At 44.9% G+C, this 22,064-nt stretch overlaps 1 protein-coding gene across 1 annotated transcript in view; it reads right to left on the reverse strand.

The window, feature by feature from the left end:
- IL1RAPL1 (interleukin 1 receptor accessory protein like 1) overlaps positions 1 to 22,064 on the reverse strand; it is a 535,220-nt gene that overhangs the window by 200,977 nt on the left and 312,179 nt on the right. The window contains exon 3 of the mRNA XM_038757289.1: positions 20,263 to 20,542. Within this exon, the coding sequence (XP_038613217.1) occupies positions 20,263 to 20,542 (280 nt within the window). The remainder of the gene's footprint in view (positions 1 to 20,262; positions 20,543 to 22,064) is intronic.

Below are 22,064 nucleotides of genomic sequence, written 5' to 3' on the forward strand. Positions count from 1 at the left end.
AGCGAGTGTGAGGTAGAGTGAATTCCAGGACTCAGGTGCTTGACCTCTGAACTCTGACACAGTGTATAGTGCAGGAACAGATGGAAATTAGAATGTGGAAAATATCATGTAATAAAAAGAATAATAATGTTCTTGACTATAAACTCTAAGCTCGTGGTGGGCAGGGAATGTGTCTACCCACTCTGCTACATTATACCCTCCAAAGCACTTATTACAGTTCTCCACACACAGTAAGTGATCAATAAATACCATTGATTGATTGATAGTAATTATAATTTCGGGATTTGTTAAGTGCTTGCGACGCACCAAGTGTTGTGCTAGAAGCAGGATAATCAGATCTGAATCGGGGATTGATTACCAAGACCGTCTCACAGGGCTGCAGTGAAGTCATCTAGCAATTCTCAGAAAACGAATCAAGAACCCAAGAGCTTTTTGACTGTAACCCACCCTCTCTCCGCTAGCTGCTGGACCTAACCCGTCTGAGAAAGTTCAGAGATCTCCAAAACCTTGGCTAATTCTCTGAGTAATTAGCTAATGGTTCTAAAAATGGATTTTCTTACTCTATTGCCTCAACGTGCCAATCAAACGCCTATTCTAGTTCTAATGCAGGCCACCGTACGTCTCTCGAGGCATCATTTTACGAAACCGCATCTTCATCCCGAAAAGTGTCAATGTTTGAATAACAGATCACGCTATCCAGTTCACTTAGGTCACGGATTATCTCCTCTCTTCATTTATCTTGTAATCTGAAGCATGAAAATCGATGGCGTTCCACGGACGCAACAGTAAACAGCTTTGCCCCGGCTGTGACATGTCTGATGAAAGTGGCGGAAGAGTACGTTTCTGAAGCGAATTGCCGATCACGGATTCCCGGCACAATGTTCCGGGTCGGACAGGCCTTCTCGGAGTTTGAGACTGATAGCCAATTAAGGTGCCATGTGAGTCAACGGGATTAATTGTTTCATCACTCATACAGGAAGGAAAATCCTTGCTGGATAGAACAGCCGAAGGGAAGACACTCAGACGGTCCTTCCGGTTGAGTGACTGTCACGTGCGATGATGGGGAAAAACATAACTTCCGTTTCACTCTTGAAACGAAATGCTGCTTTGGACACGGCGTGCCGATTTTCTCCTCTCTCTGTCTTCTTGAATCGCTCGGTCGATCCATCAATAGCAACCCATGGTGTTTATTCCAAGAGAAGGGTAAGAAACTGTGCTGGCAGTTAGGAGGAGTTCAAGAAAGTTAGGAGATATGATCCCTACTCCCAAGGAATTTACCTCCATGGGGGAGACACTCTGAAATAACTTACAAGTGGGAGGAAGAAGTGCATGTGGATATGAGTTCGTGCTTAAATAATAACAATTATTGTGGTATTTGTTAAGCGCTTACTATGCGCTTAAGCAAGATACAAGGCAATCAGGTCAGACACAGTTCCTGTCCCACATGGAGCTCACAGTCTTAATCCCCGATTTACAGATGAGGTAATTGAAGCACAGAGAAGTGAAGTCACTTGATCAAGGTCACACAGCAGACTGGGATTAGAACCTTGGTCCTGCTGATTCCCAGACCCAGGCTCTTTACTAGACAATGTTGCCTCTCTGGGTGAGTAAGGGGGTACAGAAGTGCCATGGGGGGTGATGAAGTAAATAGGCAGGGATGTAGCCTCGGGGGGAGAGAAATTAATGGCGGAAGGGCTCCTGGAGGAGGCATGATTTCAGGAAGGCTTCTACATCGGCAGAGCTGTGGTCTGGCGGATGTGAAGGGGGAGGGAATTTAGGATCCAATGCATCCACCTGCCTCACTGTCCAAGACCTCTTTATCCATCAGAAAAGATTGGTCGGCCAGTCAATCGAATTTACTGAGTGCTTACTGTGTGCAGAGCACTGTTCTAAGCGCTTGGGAGAGTACAGTAGAACAGGCACATTCTGCGTGGAGACTTGGTTTTGCTACATTTTTCTTTTTGGATCCCTTTGTAAGGGTACTGCATGAGGGGCTTGCTTGCCTGATGCCCTTTTCAGGAACGTTTATGCTTTTTTGTTGTTGTTTCAATGGTATCTGTTAGGCGCTCACTATGTGCCAGGCACTGGAACTAAGTGCTGGGGTGAATAAAAGCTAAAGTTTGGACAAAGTCCACGTCCCACTTGGGGCTCACGGTCTTCATCCCCATGTTACAGCTGAGAGAACTGAGGCCCAGAGAAGTTAAGCGACTTGTCCAAGGTCACAAAGCAGATAAGTGATGGAGCGGGAATGAAAACCGGGTCCTTCTGATTCCCGGGCCAAAGCTCGATCCACTAGACCACGCTGCTTCTTGGTTGCCCGGGGCCAGCAACGCTCTTAGGGGCCCATCCTCCCAACACTTCGCTAACTACACTCCCTTCTGCATCTGAAAACAGGAACACCCCACGATGGGGCGGACCTGTGTCCCTTGAAAATATGGCTGAATCGTGAGTTATATTTTCCCGGAGACCTACATGTTATAAATTAAGATCCGTTCCAGAACACCTGGAAGTTAACAGGAAATGTCCTTAAGTGCTGCAGGCTGCCGCGAGTCAAATTCCCAAACTGCCGTGTTATCTTTGGGAGAGTGCTTCTGAACGAGGAGTTGGAATATGAAGGTGAATCCCTGCCCTGCATTCAGTAGCTGGTCAATGAACACTACTGATTTATGGATTGATCTCGGCAGGAGGCTGGGGACGGTGACCCTTGTTCTGCTGACTGTGGTAATGGGTTGTTTGACATCTGGGGAGAATGCACCTGGCTGGGTTTGAACAGAAACCTTCTTTTTGTCTCTTTAAAGCCCTTAATCATCATTATCGTCAACGGCATTTATTGAGCGCTTAGTGGGTACAGAGCACTGTCGTAAGTGCTTGGGATAGAACAATACAACAGACTTATTAAAACACTCCCTGCCCACAACAAACACTGTCTAGAAGAAAAGCAGTGAGGCTAAATGGATAAGGCTGTATATATGTTTGTACATATTTATTACTCTATTTATTTTACTTGTATGTATCTATTCTATTTATTTTATTTTGTTAATACGTTTGGTTTTGTTCTCTGTCTCCCCCTTTGTAGACTGTGAGCCCACTGCTGGGTAGGGACTGTCTCTATATGTTGCCAACTTGTGCTTCCCAAGCGCTTAGTACAGTGCTTTGCACACAGTAAGCGCTCAATAAGTACGATTGATTGATTGACCGATTGATTGATAAGTCATAGGCTTGGGAGACAGAAGGACATGAGTTCTAATCCTGTATATGCCACATGTCTGCTATAGGACCTTAGGCAAGTCACTTTACTTCTTTGGGTCTACCCTAACACTCAGAAGAGTGCTTGGCTCACAGTAGTCACAAGTACCATAATTATTATTATTATTATTATTATTATTAGAGGATATTATCCTCTGAGCTCCTCTATCCATGGCGATCCCCTTCTTCACTCACATTTAAAGTTCACGTGCTTCCCTGACAACTGCCGCCCATCATCAGGTACTGGATTTTCCAAGAGAAGGGAATGAAGAGCGAGAGCTCGCCAGACGCAGCGGAAGGCCATGAAGAGCCACGATTGTGGAATAAATGTGGAAAATGAGGAGAACCATACGGGTTAGAACATAAGGCACTAAGCACGCTGTCAAGAAGAAGCATGAGAAAGCAACAGACACTACCCCGGAGTGACTCGGAAAGCAGCTGTCCAAAGACGAGTGCATCTTTAAAATCCTCAAGTGAGAGAGAGATTGATTCAGTGCATTAATGCGATCGCCAACAAGGAAATACAAACATATAATTCTGAAGCGATCTGAGAAATAAGCGATGAGATCGGGGGGATGGACCGAAAGACATGGCTGCCTGGGATGCTAAACTCTAGCCTGTGAGATCTTTGTGGATCGGGAACATGTCCATGAATTCTCTTATATTTTTCTCTCCCGATTGCTGTATATCCTAGTATGGAGTGCCCAGGCCTGAGAGTCAGAAGGACCTGGGTTCTAATTCTGCCACTTATATGCCATGTGACCTTGAGCTAGTCACTTCACTAGGCCTCACTTCTTCATCTGTAAAATGGGGATTAAGACTCTGAGCCCCTTGTGGGGCATGGGTTATGTCCAACCTGATCAACTCTATCTACCCCAGCACTTAGTACAGCGTCCGACATAATAAGTGCTTAACCACTACTAGCATGGCAGCGTGGCTTAGTGGAAAGATCCCGGGCTTGGGAGTCAGAGGTCATGGGTTCAAATCCCGACTCCGCCACTTGTCAGCTGTGTGACTTTGGGCAAGTCACTTCACTTCTCTGGGACTCAGTTACCTCATCTGTAAAATGGGGATTAAGACTCTGAGCCCCCCGTGAGACAACCTGATCACCTGGTATCCTCCCAAGCGTTTAGAACAGTGCTTTGCACATAGTAAGTGCTTAACAAATACCAAAATTATTATTATTATTATTACTATTGAAAAAAGAAAGTAAAAACAAAAATCAAATTCTCCCTGCCTTGGTTACCTCATCTGTACATGTATGTATGTTTGTACACATTTATTACTCTATTTATTTATTTATTTTATTTGTACATATCTATTCTATTTATTTTATTTTGTTTGTATGTTTGGTTTTGTTCTCTGTCTCCCGCTTTTAGACTGTGAGCCCACTGTTGGGTAGGGACTGTCTCTATGTGTTGCCAACTTGTACTTCCCAAGTGCTTAGTACAAGTGCTCTGCACACAGTAAGCGCTCAATAAATATGATTGATTGATTGATCTGTAAAATGGGGAGTAAGACTGTTAGCCTGATGTGGGACAGGGACCGTCTCCAACCTGATTAGCTTGTAGCTTATATCTACACCAGTGCTTACTACAGTTCCTGACATAATAACTGCTTAGCAGATACGATTGGAAAAACACTAAAAACAATAAACAATCTTTTCTTTGCTTCGGTTACTTCATCTGTAAAATGGGGAGTAAGACTGTTGGCCTGATGTGGGACAGAGATTGCATCGCTCAATAAATACGATTGATGATGATGATGATATCCATTCTATTTATTTTATTTTGTTAGTATGTTTGCTTTTGTTCTCTGTCTCCCCCTTTTAGACTGTGAGCCCACTGTTGGGTAGGGACCGTCCCTATATGTTGCCAATTTGTACTTCCCAAGCGCTTAGTACAGTGCTCTGCACACAGTAAGCGCTCAATAAATACGATTGATGATGATGATGATAAGCTTGTATCTTACCCCAGTCCTCAATACAGTGACCGGCACGTAGTAAGCGCTTAACAGATGTGAGCCCGTTGTTGGGTAGGGACCATCTCTATATGTTGCCAACTTGTACTTCCCAAGTGCTTAGTACAGTGCTCTGCACACAGTAAGCGCTCAATAAATACAATTGAATGAATGAATGATACTATAAAATATAAAGGGGTCCCTGAGGACAGAGATCATATGAGAAGCAACATGGCTTAATTGCAAGAGCCCAGGCTTGGGAGTCAGAGGTTGTGGGTTCTAATCTCCGCTCCGCCACTTGTCAGCTGTGGGACTTTGGGCAAGTCACCTCACTTCTCTGGGCCTCAGTTCCCTCATCTGCAAAATGGGGATTAAGACTGTGAGCCCCAAGCGGGACAACCTGATTACCTCGTATCTACCCCAGCGCTGAAAACAGTACTTGGCACATAATAAGCACTTAACAAATACCATTATCATTATTATATACATAATAATACAATATAATGATATATTATTATAATCTTATATTATATCTGATACTTATAATATTATAATGATATATTTTATTAATATAATAATTATTATACATTAATATCTTACTTTATATTATATTACATAATAATTATCTTATAATATTATTATAGCATAATAATATAGTATACTATAATATAGTAATAATATTACTCTATTTATTTATTTTATTTGTACATATCTATTCTATTTATTTTATATTTTAATTACTATATACTTATATACTATAAATATAAATATATTTATAAATATATAAACATAAATATAATAAATAATAATGATAAATAATAATAATAAATATAAATATATACATTTATAAATATAAATAAATACATATTACTATATAGTCTATACTATACTATATATTTATATACTATATATTTATATTTTAATTACTATACTATAATAGTATAATATTATTATAGCATAATAACATTATATTATTATTATACTGATTCTACTGACCTCTTCCAAAAGCTGGATTCAGGGCCCTGCACTTTGAAGGGTTGACTACCCTTTGCTTCGGCTCTGACTGGGTGGCAGGACCCCACTGTTTATGATCGTGACTTATTGCTACGCTAAGCGTTCCCCGTGAGGCGTTCTGGAGATCGCTCTAAGTACAGTGCTAAGTGCTTAGTACAGTGCTTTGCACACAGTAAGCACTCAATAAATACGACTGATGATCCCGAGACCCGCCATCGGAGGCTGAAGCCTCTGAGCTACAGAGTAGAGAGTAGGTCGGGTTCCATTACAGGCCTACGATGCTACAAGGGAGGCAGCGTGGCCGGCTGGATAGAGCACAGCCTGGAAGTCGGAAGGACTTGGTTCTCATCCCGGCTCCGCCACTTGGCTACCTCATGACCTTGGGCAAGTCACTTCACTTTTCTGTGCCTCGATGATCACATCTGTAAAATGGGGATTAAGACTGTTAGCCCCGTTATGTAAGCCATCATTATGAATGCCCCCGTTGACCTGTTCGGCTGTACCACGTGCTGTCTTTAAGTCTCCCACACCAAAACCCTCGAAACACCCCATCAGCGGTGCCCGTTTGCAACAGACAGGGCTCTGGAAATGCACAGAGGAAACACAGATGATTAGGGTGCTGGAATGATGGGAAAAGCCTGACATTCCTTCCAAGACTGCACCGGAAAAACAGCACACCCAGACAGGGCTCTCCAACGGTGACACAGAGCAGACTCGCTGCCTCTGGAAACCGTTAACCTTGGCGAGGCGGGGCTCCAACAGGTAAGACAAGACACGGACGGAGACGACCCAGCTCCACTATTTGTCTGTGTGACCTTGGCCAAGTCACTTCACTTCTTCGGGCCTCAGTTACCTCATCTGGAAAATGGGGATTGAGACCAAGAGCCCCATGTGGGACAGGGACTGTGTCCAACCCGATTTGTGTGTATACACCCTAGTGCTTAGTACAGTGCCTGGCACATAGTAAGCGCTTAACAAATATCATTATTTTTATTATTATCATTATTATAATCAGAAGAAGAGGGTAAGGGAGGGCTTAGGGGAAACCAAAGCAAGAGCACTGCACCATCCCGGCATCATTCATTCATTCATTCAATGAATCATATTTAATGAACATTCACTGTGTGCAGAGCACTATATTTAGCGCTTGGGAGGATTCAATATGATAATAAATGTACACGTTTCCTGCCTACAATGAGTTTACAGTCTAGAGATGAGCTTACAGTCTACAACCGAGTGACCAACTAGACCAGATCACCAATGAATGGATTTGGACCAGAGGTTTTCTAGCATCTGACCTTCTCTAGGGAAGCAGTGTGGCTTACTGTTCAGCGCCCAGGCCTGTGAGTCAGAATGAACTAGGTCATTCCCACCTCTGCCACTTTGCTGTGTGAGCTTGGGCAAGCCACTTCACTTTTCTGGGCCTCACTTACCTCATCTGGGAAATGGAGATTAAGACTGTGAGCCCTATGAGGGACGGGGACTGTGTCCAACCCGATTTGCGGCAAATGCTTGATAAATACCACAATGATTGTTGCTATTATTCTCCGTGGCCGAGAGAACTGGATCACATCACAGGCGGCACATTCACCTTCTAGAAATACCAGAAATACCTAATCACCGATAGCTAAGAACACTCCCAGGCCCTGTAGTAATAGCATTCTGCATTTAGTATAGTGCTTGGTACATAGTAAGGGCCTAACAGATACCATAATTATTATCACGATTCTGGGTTACGAATGGCCAAAGAGGGTAGAGTAACGGATACCCCTTCATCTTGTCAGGGAGGTGAAATCCAAGTAAACCCAATATTTTTCCCCAAGGAAAGGGTGGTCTCGTTACCTGTCGAAGCACATCAAGTTTCAGGGGCACGCTTTCATAATCTCTCCAAGTCTCTTAGAAAATGAAGTCTCTTACAAAAATGATGGAGTTTTCCAGAAGCGTCACGGAAAAACCTGACAGCCTATAAAATGTCACGGCTTGACTTATAGAACATTGATTAATATTCATGACAAAACATCTGAGTTGGTGGCATGCATCTGCTGTCCCAAGTTAAAGGTCTTTGGCTCTAAATTTAGATGAGGCACTAAGTGCTGTTTGAACAAACAAAAATAACATTTCCCCCAGAGGGGACATTAGCGAGCTGAAAGAGGTCGAGTCTTCCGTGAACCACCCATCACTGGAGGGTAGCTGTCCTATTAATCCGACTGATTAAAAAGAACCATAGCAAGAGATGGAGGAATCTGGCACCTGAAATTGTCCCAGAACACAAAACTTCCTGAGACGCGCTTGATGAGCTACTGCTACGAGAATATCAGCTCCTCGCGGCAAGGAATGCATCACTTGGTGTTGGAATTCCCCAAATTCTTCAGCAATCCTACTTAATCGATCGATGGCTTTTATTGAGCACTTACTGTGTGCAGAGTACTGCACGGAGTGTATTCCGCCAGGATTACTGCATCGGCCACCTTGCTGATCTCCCAGCCTCCTGTCTCTTTCCCACTCAAGTCCACATTTCACTCTGCTGCCCGGATCAGCTTTCTACAAATACATTCAGAACATGTCACCCTGCTCCTCAAAAAACACCAGTGGGTTCCCATCCACCTCCATAGCAAACAAAAACTCCTCACCAGTGGCTTTAAAACAGCCATTACCTTGCCCCTTCCTACCTAATCTCGCTTTTCTCCTTCTACATTTCAGCGTGCACACTTCACCCCTCCAGCGCTAAGCTTCTCACTGTGCCTCCATCTCATCGCCGATCCCTAGCCCACATCCTGCCTTGGCCCGGAATGCCCTCCCTCATCAAATCCGATTGATAATTACTCTCCCCCCACCAATGCCTTATTGAGGGCACATCTCCTCCAAGAGGCCTTTCCGGACTAAACCCCACTTTTCCTCATCTCGCACTCCCTTCTCTGTCACCCCGACCTGCTCCCATTGTTCTTCCCCCTTCCAGCCCCACAGCACTTAGGTACATATCTGTCATTTTATTTCTTTATATTGATGTCTGTCTCCTCCCCTCTAGACTGTAAGCTCGTTGTGGGCAGGGAATGTCACAGTTTGTTATACTTTATTTTACTTTATTTAATTAATTGTTTATATGATTTTACTTTATACGTTATACTTTCCCAAGCACTTATTACAATGCTCTGCACACAGTAAGTGCTCAATAAATATGACTGAGTGACAATGAATGAATGGAGAGTACGACATAGAGCTGGTAGAGCCTTTCTCTGCTCATAATAATAATAAAGATGATGGCATTTCTGAAGCGCTTTCTATGTGCAAAGCACTGTTTTAAGTGCTGGGGTGGTTACAAGGTGATCAGGTGGTCCCACGGGGGGGGTGTCACAGTCTTAATCTCCATTTTACAGATGAGGTAACTGAGGCACAGAGAAGTTAAGTGACTTGCCCAAAGTCACACAGCTGACAATAGGCAGAGCTGGGATTTGAACCCATGACCTCCGACTCCAAAGCCCGTGCTCTTTCCACTGAGCCACGCTGCTTCTCTGAGCCAAGCTGCTTCTCTAAGCTCACGATGAGCTTCCAGTGGGATCTCCAGAGGAGGTATCAACTTCGCACCCGGTCTACCTTCTTCCTCGTCTCTGATGTCCACTGGACCGAACAAAGTGGACTTTGAGCATGATTAGTACAGCGCTCTGCACACAGTAAGCGCTCAATAAATCATCATCATCATCAATCATATTTATTGAGCGCTTACTATGTGCAGAGCACTGTACTAAGCGCTTGGGAAGTACAAATTGGCAACATATAGAGACAGTCCCTACCCAACAGTGGGCTCACAGTCTAAAAGGGGGAGACAGAGAACAAAACCAAACATACTAACAAAATAAAATAAATAGAATAGATATGTACAAATAAAATAAATAAATAAATAGAGTAAAAAATATGTATAAACATATATACATATATACAGGTGCTGTGGGGAAGGGAAGGAGGTAAGATGGGGGGGATGGTGAGGGGGACGAGGGGGAGAGGAAGGAAGGGGCTCAGTCTGGGAAGGCCTCCTGGAGGAGGTGAGCTCTCAGCAGGGCCTTGAAGGGAGGAAGAGAGCTAGCTTGGCGGATGGGCAGAGGGAGGGCATTCCAGGCCCGGGGGATGACATGATTGAATGAATGACATGATTGAATGAATACCGTGGTAGGAAGTGACAGGGCCTCATCCACGACCCCATCCTAAACAGTGACTACAGGAAGCAGATGCCCCTGGGGTGGAACCTTGCATTTTGGGAAAAAAATTCCCACCTGGTCAGTCACCTCCCAGAAGAGGTGGGGCGGATGGGTCTGACTTGCCGTATCGACTCAGGGGAGTCCTGGGGAGAGATCACAAAACCCGGGGTTCAGCCAGACACCGATGACTCACATTCACTTATCCCTGCCTACACAAGACTGAGAAAAGCAAAGAACCAACGACGGTCTGAACTGAGCAGGAGAGTGGAATTCTACGGCCTCCAAGTGGGCCGTCTCGAGACAACGGAGAAGCCGTTTCCTCCATCAGTGCATTCCTGAGAGGAAGGATACTTCAGATAATAATAATAATGATGGCATTTGTTAAGCGTTTACTGTGTGCGAAGCACTGTTCCATATTCAGGCCAAAGAAAACAACTGCACATCTCCTCCAAGAGGCCTTCTCAGACTAAGCCCCACTTTTCCTCATCTCCCACTCCCTTCTCCATTACTCTGACTTGCTCCCTTGAATAAATGATAATAATGATGGCGTTTATTAAGCACTTACTATGCACAAAGCACTGTTCTAAGCGCTGGGGAGGTTACAAGGTGATCAGGTTGTCCCACGGGGGGCTCACAGTCTTCACCCCCATTTTACAGATGAGGGAACGGAGGCGTAGAGAAGTTAAGTGACTTGCCCAAAGTCACACAGCTGACAATTGGCAGAGCCGGGATTTGAATCCATGACCTCTGACTCCATAGCCCGGGCTCTTTCCCCTGAGCCATGCTGCTCTTTGCTGCCCTTTGCTCTTCGCCCCCTCCCCCACCCCCGTCCCACAGAACTTATGTATATATCTGTCATTTCATTTATTTATATTGATGTCTGCTTGATTGTAAAAATAATAATGGTAATTGTTAAGCACTTACTATGTGCAAAGCACTGTTCTAAGCGCTGGGGGGATACAAGGTTATCAGGTCGTCCCACGTGCGGTTCACAGTCTCAATCCCCATTTTACAGATGAGGTAACTGAGGCACAGAGAAGTTAAGTAACTTGCCCAAAGTCAAACAGCTGATAAGTGGCAGAGCCGGGATTAGAACCCACGACCTCTGACTCCCAAGCCCGGGCCCTTTCCACTGAGCCACGCTGTTTCTCTGTAATGACGTCTGTCCTTCTTCCCCTCTCTAGACTGTGAGCTCATTGTGAGCAGGGAATGTCTCTATCGCTTTGTTGTGCTTTCCCAAGCGCTAAGTACAGTGCTCTGTATGCAGTAAGTGTTCAATAAATACGACTGAAATGAATGAACCTCTCTGACGGGATATTGGCGATCGAGCCGATCACCCCGACTTGAGTCCCATTTTGTCCAAAGCCATCTGTTTATTCAACGGCATTTCTGGAGAACATATGCTGTGAGAGAAGGTTCGTAGACAAGCTGCAGTCAGCGGGTGTCGGGGCCCCGGTGACCATTTCCTGCACATTTGCACCCTGGGCCCACGAAATAATAAGAAATTTCTTAAGATCTCACTATGTGTCAGGCACCGTACTAAGCGCTGAGGTGGATACACGCAAATCGGATTGGACACTGTGCCGTTCACAGTCTCAATTCCCATTTTACAGATGAAGTAATTGAGGTACAGGGAAGTGAAGTGACTTGCACTAAATCACAAAACAGACAAGTGGCGGAGTTGGATTAGAACCCGTCACTGCAAACATGTGACTATCACCTCATCATCATTAATCGCATTTATTGAGCGCTTACTGTGTGCAGAGCACTGTACTAAGCGCTTGGGAAGTACAAGTTGGCAACATAGAGACAGTCCCTACCCAACAGTGGGCTCACAGTCTAAAAGACTCTGTTACACTATGCTCTCCTAAGCTCTGCTCACAATAAATGGTCAATAAATATCACTGATTGATTGATTTATATTCACGTCTGCCTCCCCCTCTGGATTACTCATTCATTCACTCATTCACTCAATCGTATTTACTGAGCACATATAGTGTGCAGGGCACTGTACTAAGCGCTTAGAAAGCCCAATTCGGCAACAGATAGAGAAAATCCCTCCCCAACAACGGGCTCACAGTCTAGGAGGGGGAGAAGGACAACAAAACATAACAAGTAGACAGGCCTCAATCATTAGCTTGTGGGCAGGGGATCAACCATCTCTGTGTCATTGTCCTCTCCCAAGAGCTTAGTACAGTGTTCTGCACACAGTAAGTGCTCAATAAATACCATTGATGGATTCATTGCAAGACACCCAAAGTGCCTAAAGAATCAGGCGACACCTTAGTCCGGTAAATGGTTGCAGAAAGGGAAAGTCACGATTATTTCACCTCCAGATGTGAAAAATGTGATTCTCTGGGCCAAAGACCTCATCCTCCATGTGAATGTAATTCAAACGAACACGCTGTCGGTTTGGATTTCCAACTATCCTTCTCCTCTGATTACATTCGTAGTGCCCGAGAACAAGAAACAGGGCCGGCCTGGATTAAATACTTGCAGATTCAGTTGACTTCACTTAGGTCTATTCATTCATTCATTAAATGTGTGTAAAGCACTGTACTAAGTGCTTGGGAGAGTACGATGTAACAACAGACACAATCCTGCCCACAATGAGCTCACAGTCTATTCTAGGACAGTTCTAGCATTTTCAAGCTTATTATTAGCCCCTCCACAAGTATCTACTTATATATTTACTTCTTCAGTCCGCATCTTTGATCGTTCATCCTGACTATTCTGTGAATACCTCTTTGTGTGCCTTCCCATCAGAGTGTGAGTTCCTTGTGGGCAGGGAACAGGTCACTTATTTGTTCGGTCCTTCAAATACACTTAGCGCAGCGCATTGGCAATCGATCAATGGGATCTATGTTTTTTTATGGAATTTGGTAAACGCTTACTGTGTGCCAGGCACTGAACTAAATGCTGGGGTTATCAGGTCAGACACAGTTCCTGTCCCACCTAGGGCTCAACAATCTTAATCCCTATTTTACAGCTGAGTTCACTGAGGCCCAGAGACATTAAATGATTCATCCAAACTCACACAGCAGACAAATGGCAGAGTTAGAATGGGAGTCCTCTAACTCCCAGGCTTAAGCTGTTTGACTAGGCCACTCTAATTTTTATTGAGTGCTTACTGTGTGCAAAACACTGTACTAAGCCCTTGAGAACTGTATTAAGCTTGGGTGCTCAATAAATGCTGTGATTTCTACTCCAACAATAATCCTAATTGTGGTATTTGTTAAGTTCTTACTAGGTGCCAGGCACTGTACTAAGCGCTGGGGTGGATACAAGAAAATTTGTATCCCTGTCCCACAATCCCTGTCCCACATGGGATTCACTGTCTCAATCCCCATTTTACAGAGAAGGTGACTGATGCCCAGGGAAGGGAAGTGACTTGTCCAAGTTCACACAGCAGACAAGTGGCAGAGCCAGAATTAGAACCTATGACCCTCAGACTCCTTTCCATCCTTACACCATGCTGCTTCTCTGTACTTCCATGGTATTGAGTCAATTAGTCCTGGTGGGATTCAAACTTGGGGATGAAAAGTGGAACTCCCTTAAAATTGAGCACGTCACCTTTGTCACCCTATCTAATCCTCCGAGCGTATTTATTGACCTCCTCACGCGGCACCCTATTGAGCGCTTGGGAGACGACAGAGTTGGAAGACACAATCCCTGTCCTCGTGGAACTCGGGCTGCTGCTTGACCCGGGATATTTGTCCAAAGACAAAGGTAGAAGCGTTCCTTTGGTTGGGTCGAGCTTTGCCGTATGAATCTTTCTCCTGCGGGGAGTGGGCCGACAACTAAATTGCTCCTCATGATCACCGCCACAACTGCCTTTGAACCTACCCTCCGCCCAGCACGGAAGCTGCATGTGGGAAATCCACAGCTGAGAAAAGAAGCTATGAGGAGTTGGCTTCATCTTGCAGCTGCAGCCCAAAGATACGGTGGCAATTGTTCACGCGGTAATTGCTCAGGTACCTTGTGTCAAGCTATGGCGAGTTGCCAACACTAGGGAACTAACGACCCAGAAACATTATGAGGAAGAGAGGGGGCCGTTTCTTTCCCGGGAAACTCCTTCAGTTTCCACGTAGGCGTAAGTTTCCTTCTCTTTTTTGGTCTAGAGCTGGAGTCTATAATCTGGATGCATGGTTCATCATCAGTGCTCTGTCCACAGAAAGCACTCAGCAATACCATTCATGCATTCGTATGTATTGAGCGCTTACTGTGGGCAAAGCACTGTACTAAGCACTTGGGAGAGTACGATACAAACAGACACATTCCCAGCCCACAATAACCACTTGTTCTTAAATAAGGGTTCTTAAGCGTCTACTGGTTTATGAAATTCCCTTGGCTCCTCAAAGCAAATGAACGAAGCAGCCCCTCCTTCTTTCTTGAGTTTCAAATCTGCTTCCATGAGCCAGTTTTGAATTCGCTTGGCCTTCACATCTACATAGTGAGCGCGACTTGGGACTCATCTAAACGCCGACTTGACCACGGCTAGAAAGATCAGATAAGTCATTCTCCCCTGATAGCACCCTTGAGACGTCTCCAAATAAGACCCGATCCAAATAAGACCCGACCCAAATTAATTCGCCCCAATAGAAATTCCAGAAATCTGGAGGGAAATTGGCAAAAATGAGTACGTGGGATCGGAGTGGCTCCCGGCTCCTCCAGAGCCGGCCAGATCGAGATCCATGATGCATCTGGCAACCATCACATGTTCCTCATCAGTTTGAACACCATCACCGTCCCACATGGGCCTACAGCCTAAGTAGGAGGGGGTAGGATTTAATCTCCCTTTCACAGTTGAGGAAACTGAGGCACAGAGAAGTTATGCGACTTTCTCAAAGTCACTCAGGAAGCAAGCGGCAGAGCCAGGATTAGATTCCAAGTCCTCTGACTCCCGTGCCATGACGAGCTCTCAGGGTTTTCCTCGGAGGATGGGGGAGTCTCAGGAAAATGAACCGACCTGTGTCGGCTTAAAAGTGCCCTTCACCATTTATCGGACTCAGATAGATTTCCCGTCCCTGATTAAGGCTGTGGCTTGGGCTAGGCCCAAACAATTAGCATTACTAGATTGTACCGAATGCTCAATACATGCCACTGAAAGAGAAAAAGCGTTAGACCAGTGGCTCCATAAACTTCATGTGAAACTGGGGAGCTGTTTATAATCCTCAAGGAATCCACGTCCATCCCTTGGTGACAATCCGTGATACGAATCACCAGATGATTCCGGAAAAGAAGCAGCATGGCCCAGCAGATAGAGCACGGACCCGTGAATCAGAATGGCCTGGGTTCTAATCCCAGCTCCGCCGCTTGTCTGCTGTGTGACCGTGGGCAAGTCGCTTCACTTTTCCGGGCCTCAGTTCCCTCATCTGTAAAATGGGGATTGAGACTGTGACCCCCATGTGGGACAACCTGATTACTTTGTATCCAACCCAATGCTTAGAACAGTGCTTGTTATACAGTAAGCACTTAACAAGTACTATTATTATTCTCATTTGGGTTGAATGAGAGAGCCAAGTTGAGGATAACACCAAGGGTAATGGGCTTTGTAAGATAAGGATGGTGCTGTCTACAGTGATGGGCAAGTCACGAGGGAGATATGATTTGGGTGGGCACTTTTTCGAACTAGAGTTGGATTCTATAATCTGGATGCACAGTTCATCATCAAGGCTTTAGTATGGTGCTCTGCACACAGTAAACACTCAGTAATACCATTCATTCATTCATATTTACCACATCTGTTAAAGGGGATTAAGACCGTGAGCCCCGTGTGGGACTTGGATCGTGTCCAACCTGATTACCTTCTATCTACCTCAGCACTTAGAACAGTGCCTGGCACATGGTAAGCACTTAAATACCATAAAATACCCAGACTGAGCCCCTTTCTTCCTCTCCCCCTTGTCCCCCTCTCCATCCCCCCCTTCTTACCTCCTTCCCTTCCCCACAGCACATGTATATATGTATATATGTTTGTACATATTTATTACTCTATTTATTTATTTATTTTACTTGTACATATCTATTCTATTTATCTTATTTTGTTAGTATGTTTGGTCTTGTTCTCTGTCTTCCCCTTTTAGACTGTGAGCCCACTGTTGGGTAGGGACTGTCTCTATATGTTGCCAATTTGTACTTCCCAAGTGCTTAGTACAGTGCTCTGCACATAGTAAGCGCTCAATAAATACAATTGATGATGATGATAAAAAATATTAATCCCACCGGTCCAGGCTGATATCTGCCTGGCAGCTCCCTATGTGATCCACTATTCTGTTCAATTTCCCACATGACTGATTATCTGCGTGGAGCTGATCTCCTGGATTATAATCCTGCTAAAATCAAGCTTTCTTTCGAATGACGGAAAAATCTCTCGCTACTGGCTTTGGGCTAAGATAAATGCACGAAACTAGATTTAAAAAGAGGATTTCATAACCATTAATAGTGCACCTAAATTTCACTCAGGAGAAATGAATGGGCCAATAATAATTTGTAACCACACTGCACTTCTGTAAATAGTGAGGGTCGACATACTTTCTAGACCGTAAACTCCTTGTGGGCAGGAAATGTGTCTACTCACTCTGTTTTATTGTACTCTCCCAAGCACTAAGCACAATGGCTTGCATGCATGAAGCGGTCAAAAAATAGCACCGATTGATTGATTGATATTGTGAAGGTGTAAGGTACATCGTAAGATCCTGGTGGGCAGAAATCATGTCTACCGACTGTACTGTACTCTCCCAAGTGCTCAGTACAGTGCTGTGCCCACAGCAAGCGCTCAATAAATATCATTGATTGACTGATTTCGAATCAGGAAATGATACTGATGGTTGGAAATTATCTGACATGCCATAATTATGCATGATAAGTGATGGCCTTGTTCACCTCAATTTACATGGCCCAGTGAATAGAGCCTGGGTCTAGGAATCAGAAGGACTCGGGTGCTAATCCCTGCTTTGCCTCTTTGCTGCGTGATTTTGGGCAAGTCACTTCACTTCTCTGGGCCTCAGTTCCCTCATCTGTAAAATAGGGATTAAGACTGTGAGCCCCATGTGGGACAGGGATAGCTTGTATCGACCCCAAAGCTTAGTACAGTATACCTATCACACAGTAAGTGCTTAAAAATACCTCAATTATTATCATTATAATAATTGCTATTATTACGTGGCACGGCAACTTTACTGAAGAGTCACATCCCCAAGCTGTGTGCCGTGAGAGATCTCTGAGTGAGCCATTTGGCTTTTGGAAGAAAACCACGCTTCATGAGAATCCTGGCCACGGGTCAAAATGCGAGTGAGAAATAAGAAGAGGAGAATGGTTCTGGCCCTTGTAGTCCTCCACTTCCTCTTCCAAGTCCAGAAATTGAGAGAAAAAGGAATCAAATAATTTGGGGAAGAGAAACTGAACCCTGAGAACCTATCTGGGAGGAAATAGAGTCCAAAGGTGGCGGGCTACAGATACGACCGATCGTTAGGCCAACATTAATCATCAGGGAGCTTAATTACATGCATAAAGTCATTGTCTGCCTGAGAGAGGCCTATTATTCCTCAAGAGTCGATTCACACAGATGAGTCACTGCTCACCCCGTTGAAGGGGAAAGTTCATCATCTCGAAAGACGGGAAACATGGTTCAAGATGGTAACAGTTTCAAAATTCCAAAACGGTTTGCCAACGCATTCAAATCAGATGGATGAAGAGAGGTCTGAGGTGTCCATGCTATATAATGAGCGCTTACTGTGTGCAGAGCACTGTATTACATTCCTAGGGGAGGGAGATAAAGGAGACACAGTGCTCACCCACAATTAAATAAGTTAGCCCGGGGAAAAACCAAAGAAATAAATGAAAAAGAACTAGAGTTGATTTGAATCCCAATGGTCACAGATACGAAGCCGTCATGAATGTCTGCTAGGCCACACCTCCTGGAGGATGGAGATCATATTTTATAATTCCACTGTCTTCTGCCATGCGCTTACCACTGTGATCTACAAGTAAAAGGCACTCGACAAATACTGTTTCTTGACTGCCTTGTATAAGGCCGGGCAACATAGGTGGTTTCGAATAACGACCATCGACAATGGTCGACTGCAAATATCAGATTCTCAAGATTTTTCAGTTTTTCTTCTCACAAGTCATATCGGCAATGCCAACCGTAACTCAATTGTGACATCAGGATGATGTGAAAAAACCCAGGAAATATAGTCTAAGTCATCTGATTAGAAAATCAGATAATTAGATGTGACTTAACGGGGCCATCCTCCATCACAGCAAAAACTCCACCACTGCACATCAAATTAAGCTTTAGTTTCTCCAGCCCAGTTCTCATCTCGGATAAGATGGGTCACGAGGCGGAAAACACGGAACGTGGACCCAAATGCGTGTGTGTGAAATCCCAGCAACTGGATTTTCAGCAACGAGGCCGACGAGAAATTCAAATCCGACTGATATCCTCAGGCTGCCTGAGCGTGCTGCGTATTCTCCGCTACTGCTGTGGTGGGAAAATTACAGAAAAGCCCAGGGGGACGTTCGAGACATCTTCAGCCCACATCCCAGTGTTCCCCTTAAACAGTTTCCAAAGATTTCACCGGAACAAGTCTTTAGGGCTCGAATCCCCTCAGGTCCATTTGCAGCCTCCCACACCAATTGTCACTGCCGATTATGCTCCGAAGAAGGAAGCAGCTCGGCCTAGTGGATAGAGCACGGGTTTGGAAGTCAGAAGGACCCTGCCACTTGTCTGCTCTCTGACCTTGGGCAAGTCACTTCACTGCTGTGTGTTTCAGTTACCTCATTTAAAATGGAGATTCAGACTGTGAGCCCCGTGTGGGACTGGGACTGTATCCGACAGCAATTATGTCTTTACCCGTAATTTATTTATTTACATTATGGTCTGTCTCCCCCTCTAGACTGCAAGCTGAGATGAGCAGGGAATGTGCCTGCTATATTGTGTTACTGTCCTCTCCCAAGTGCTTAGTAGAGAGCTGTGCACAAAGTAAGTGCTCAATAAATACGAATGACCGACTGACATGTTCCTGCCAGAGCCCGCACAAGAATCTCATATGCCATCGTATATGCCTGCTCCTTTGCCGTTCCGCACCAGATCAGGTTGGGCCTGCCAGTTCCGATCAAACTCCCGAGACCCCGAATGGCTTCCGGAGTGGGGTGGATACGCACGCTACCCACAAAGGGTAACCCAGGGTCCGCCCAAATCCCCTAAACACGAGGATGGATGGTGAAGGAAGAGACAACCAAAGGCTGCAACCCACCGGGCTCGCCCGTCCCCTATGCTCATGTTTTGCCTGGGTCCTGTCACCTCCCCTCTATATTTCCCATTACATTCTTCCGCAATTTGAAGATGCAAATAGGAAATCAGATGGTCTCTCATTAATAATAATAATAATAACAACAATAATAATGGTACTTGTTAAGAGCGCACTATGTGCCAAACAGTGTTCTAAGCCCTGGGGTAGATACGAATTAATCGGGTTGGACACAGTCCCTGTCCTAAAGGGAGCTCAAACCCTTAATCACCATTTTACAGACGAGGGAACTGAGGCCCAGAGAAGCGAAGTGACATGTCCCAGGTCATGCAGCCGACAAGTGGCAGAACCGGGATTAGAACTCAGTTCCTTCTGATTCCCGGGCCCGTGCTCTATCCACTAGGCCATGCTGCTTCTCTTCTTTCCAGAGCCTGTAAGGGTGGCTTCCCAATATATTCCCATCCTCCCATTATTGCTAGCATCCCTGGCTAAGACCAATATCCCGACCGCATCATTAGTGGAAAGGGAGAGAACATTAGACCGGGACAAGCATACAAATGGATTTCATCGATTAAGTGATAATAGAAGAAAATCGATACCTGATGACACAGGCATAAAGTCCGCTATCTTGAACTAGCGTTGGCCGAAACCAAATGGAATCCTCTTCTTTGCTCATCCTAGTTCCGTCGAATGCAATGGGCTCTTCGAAGTCTCCGGGTCCAGAACTTTTATACCACATCAAGCTGAGTCCAGCGCTTTGGGCCAGGGAGTAATTGGCTCTGATATATCCATAAAATAATGCACATTTGATTCGAACGGGCTCTCCCACCAAAACTTGATATTTCTTGATATCCACAGACCAGTCAGTGCATCCGTCGGCTGCAATAAAGGAAAACGGGGAACACGTTAACAGAATGTCAAAAGTTTAGCATCAAGCAGCAGCCTTCATTCTCAAATAATCATCACAAGCAGACCTCCTCTCCGATACGATTCTTGCGACTCGATGAAGAACCCCCCAGCAATCTTTCACAGGACATGCACCGTCTTTTTCAAATACATCACCCCCATTAACCTTGGGCGGACAATTAATGGAGTCTGTTATCTGTTCCCAAAGTGGCCAGCCTTCCCGTGATACGATTCCCATTTTCCTGGTTGGCCAGGGGAACGCTGGAATGAAACTGTGATTCTGTAAGCCATGTGCCATAGAGAGGGAGTAATGTCTTAAAGGCAATCATAAAATCCCTTCGACGTAACACGAGAAAAGGAGAAAGAAAATTAGGCAGGGTTTCAGAAGATGCCCTATAGCCTTGGGATGGGGGTGGTGGGAGCAATCTTTAACACTGGTTCGACCCAAGGAAAAGAAATCTAGCAGTGAGAGGAGGGTGGCTTGGGAAGGGATTATCCGGGAGGCAGACATACAACTCCTCGGGAGCATTTTACTAAAGAAACTCTGGGAGCAAATTCAGAAACATTTGTTCAAGAATCCAGCGGGCAATGGCTGTGAGAGCCTCGGTGAATGACCTGTTCCGCTTTCACCGTGAAAAACCCACACAATCTACGCCCTAGGTTTAGTCAACGCTCTCGTGCTTTCGAAAGAAACCCCAGAATATTCAAAGAATGGAGTGAGGATCCACTTTTCACAGTAGAGATACGTTTGTGAAGGACCGAGGTAGTTACTAACTGACAGGCAAATACTGAGAACTGTTTTCTAATAGCTTTGATAAGAACTGAACTCTGCAAATCTGAGACTGGATTAGTCTACTTGGCTGTATCAAATTATTGGTCATCACCAACAAGGGGTAATCTGACAGATCTAGCTCTTCATTCATTCATTCAATCATATTTATTGAGCGCTTACTGTGTGCAGAGCACTGTACTAAGCGCTTGGGAAGGACAAGCTGGCAACATATAGAAACGAGCTCTTGCGCTAGATGTTTGAGAGAATCTAATGATAATGATTATGGTGCTTGTTAAGTGCTTACTACTATTTGTCAAGCACTGTTCTAAGCACTGGGGTAGATTCAAGTTAATCAGGCTGGGACAGAGTTTCCAGTCACACGTGGGGCTCCCAATCTTAATAATCCCCATTTTACAGATGAGAAAACTGGGGTCCAGAACAGTGAAGCGACTTGCCCAAGGTCACACAGAATCTAGAATGAACAAAATATGAGAAGCTCTACGAAGAAGTCCACAGTAGAATAATCCACACTTGAAGGCGGATTCTACCACATTTTAAAAGACATAAGCAACTGGGTCGCCTTCTGGGTAAAATGGAGCGTCCTTTGGAAAATCAGAAGTTTCATAATAATGATGGTATTCGTTAAGCGTTATGTGCCAAGCACTGTTCTAAGCGCTGATGACATTCTTCCTGAACCCTGCCAGCTTGCAGCACTTGGAGCAC

Source organism: Tachyglossus aculeatus, chromosome 15, assembly GCF_015852505.1.
Source record: "Tachyglossus aculeatus isolate mTacAcu1 chromosome 15, mTacAcu1.pri, whole genome shotgun sequence".
In the NCBI taxonomy this organism is placed as follows: Eukaryota; Metazoa; Chordata; class Mammalia; order Monotremata; family Tachyglossidae; genus Tachyglossus; species Tachyglossus aculeatus.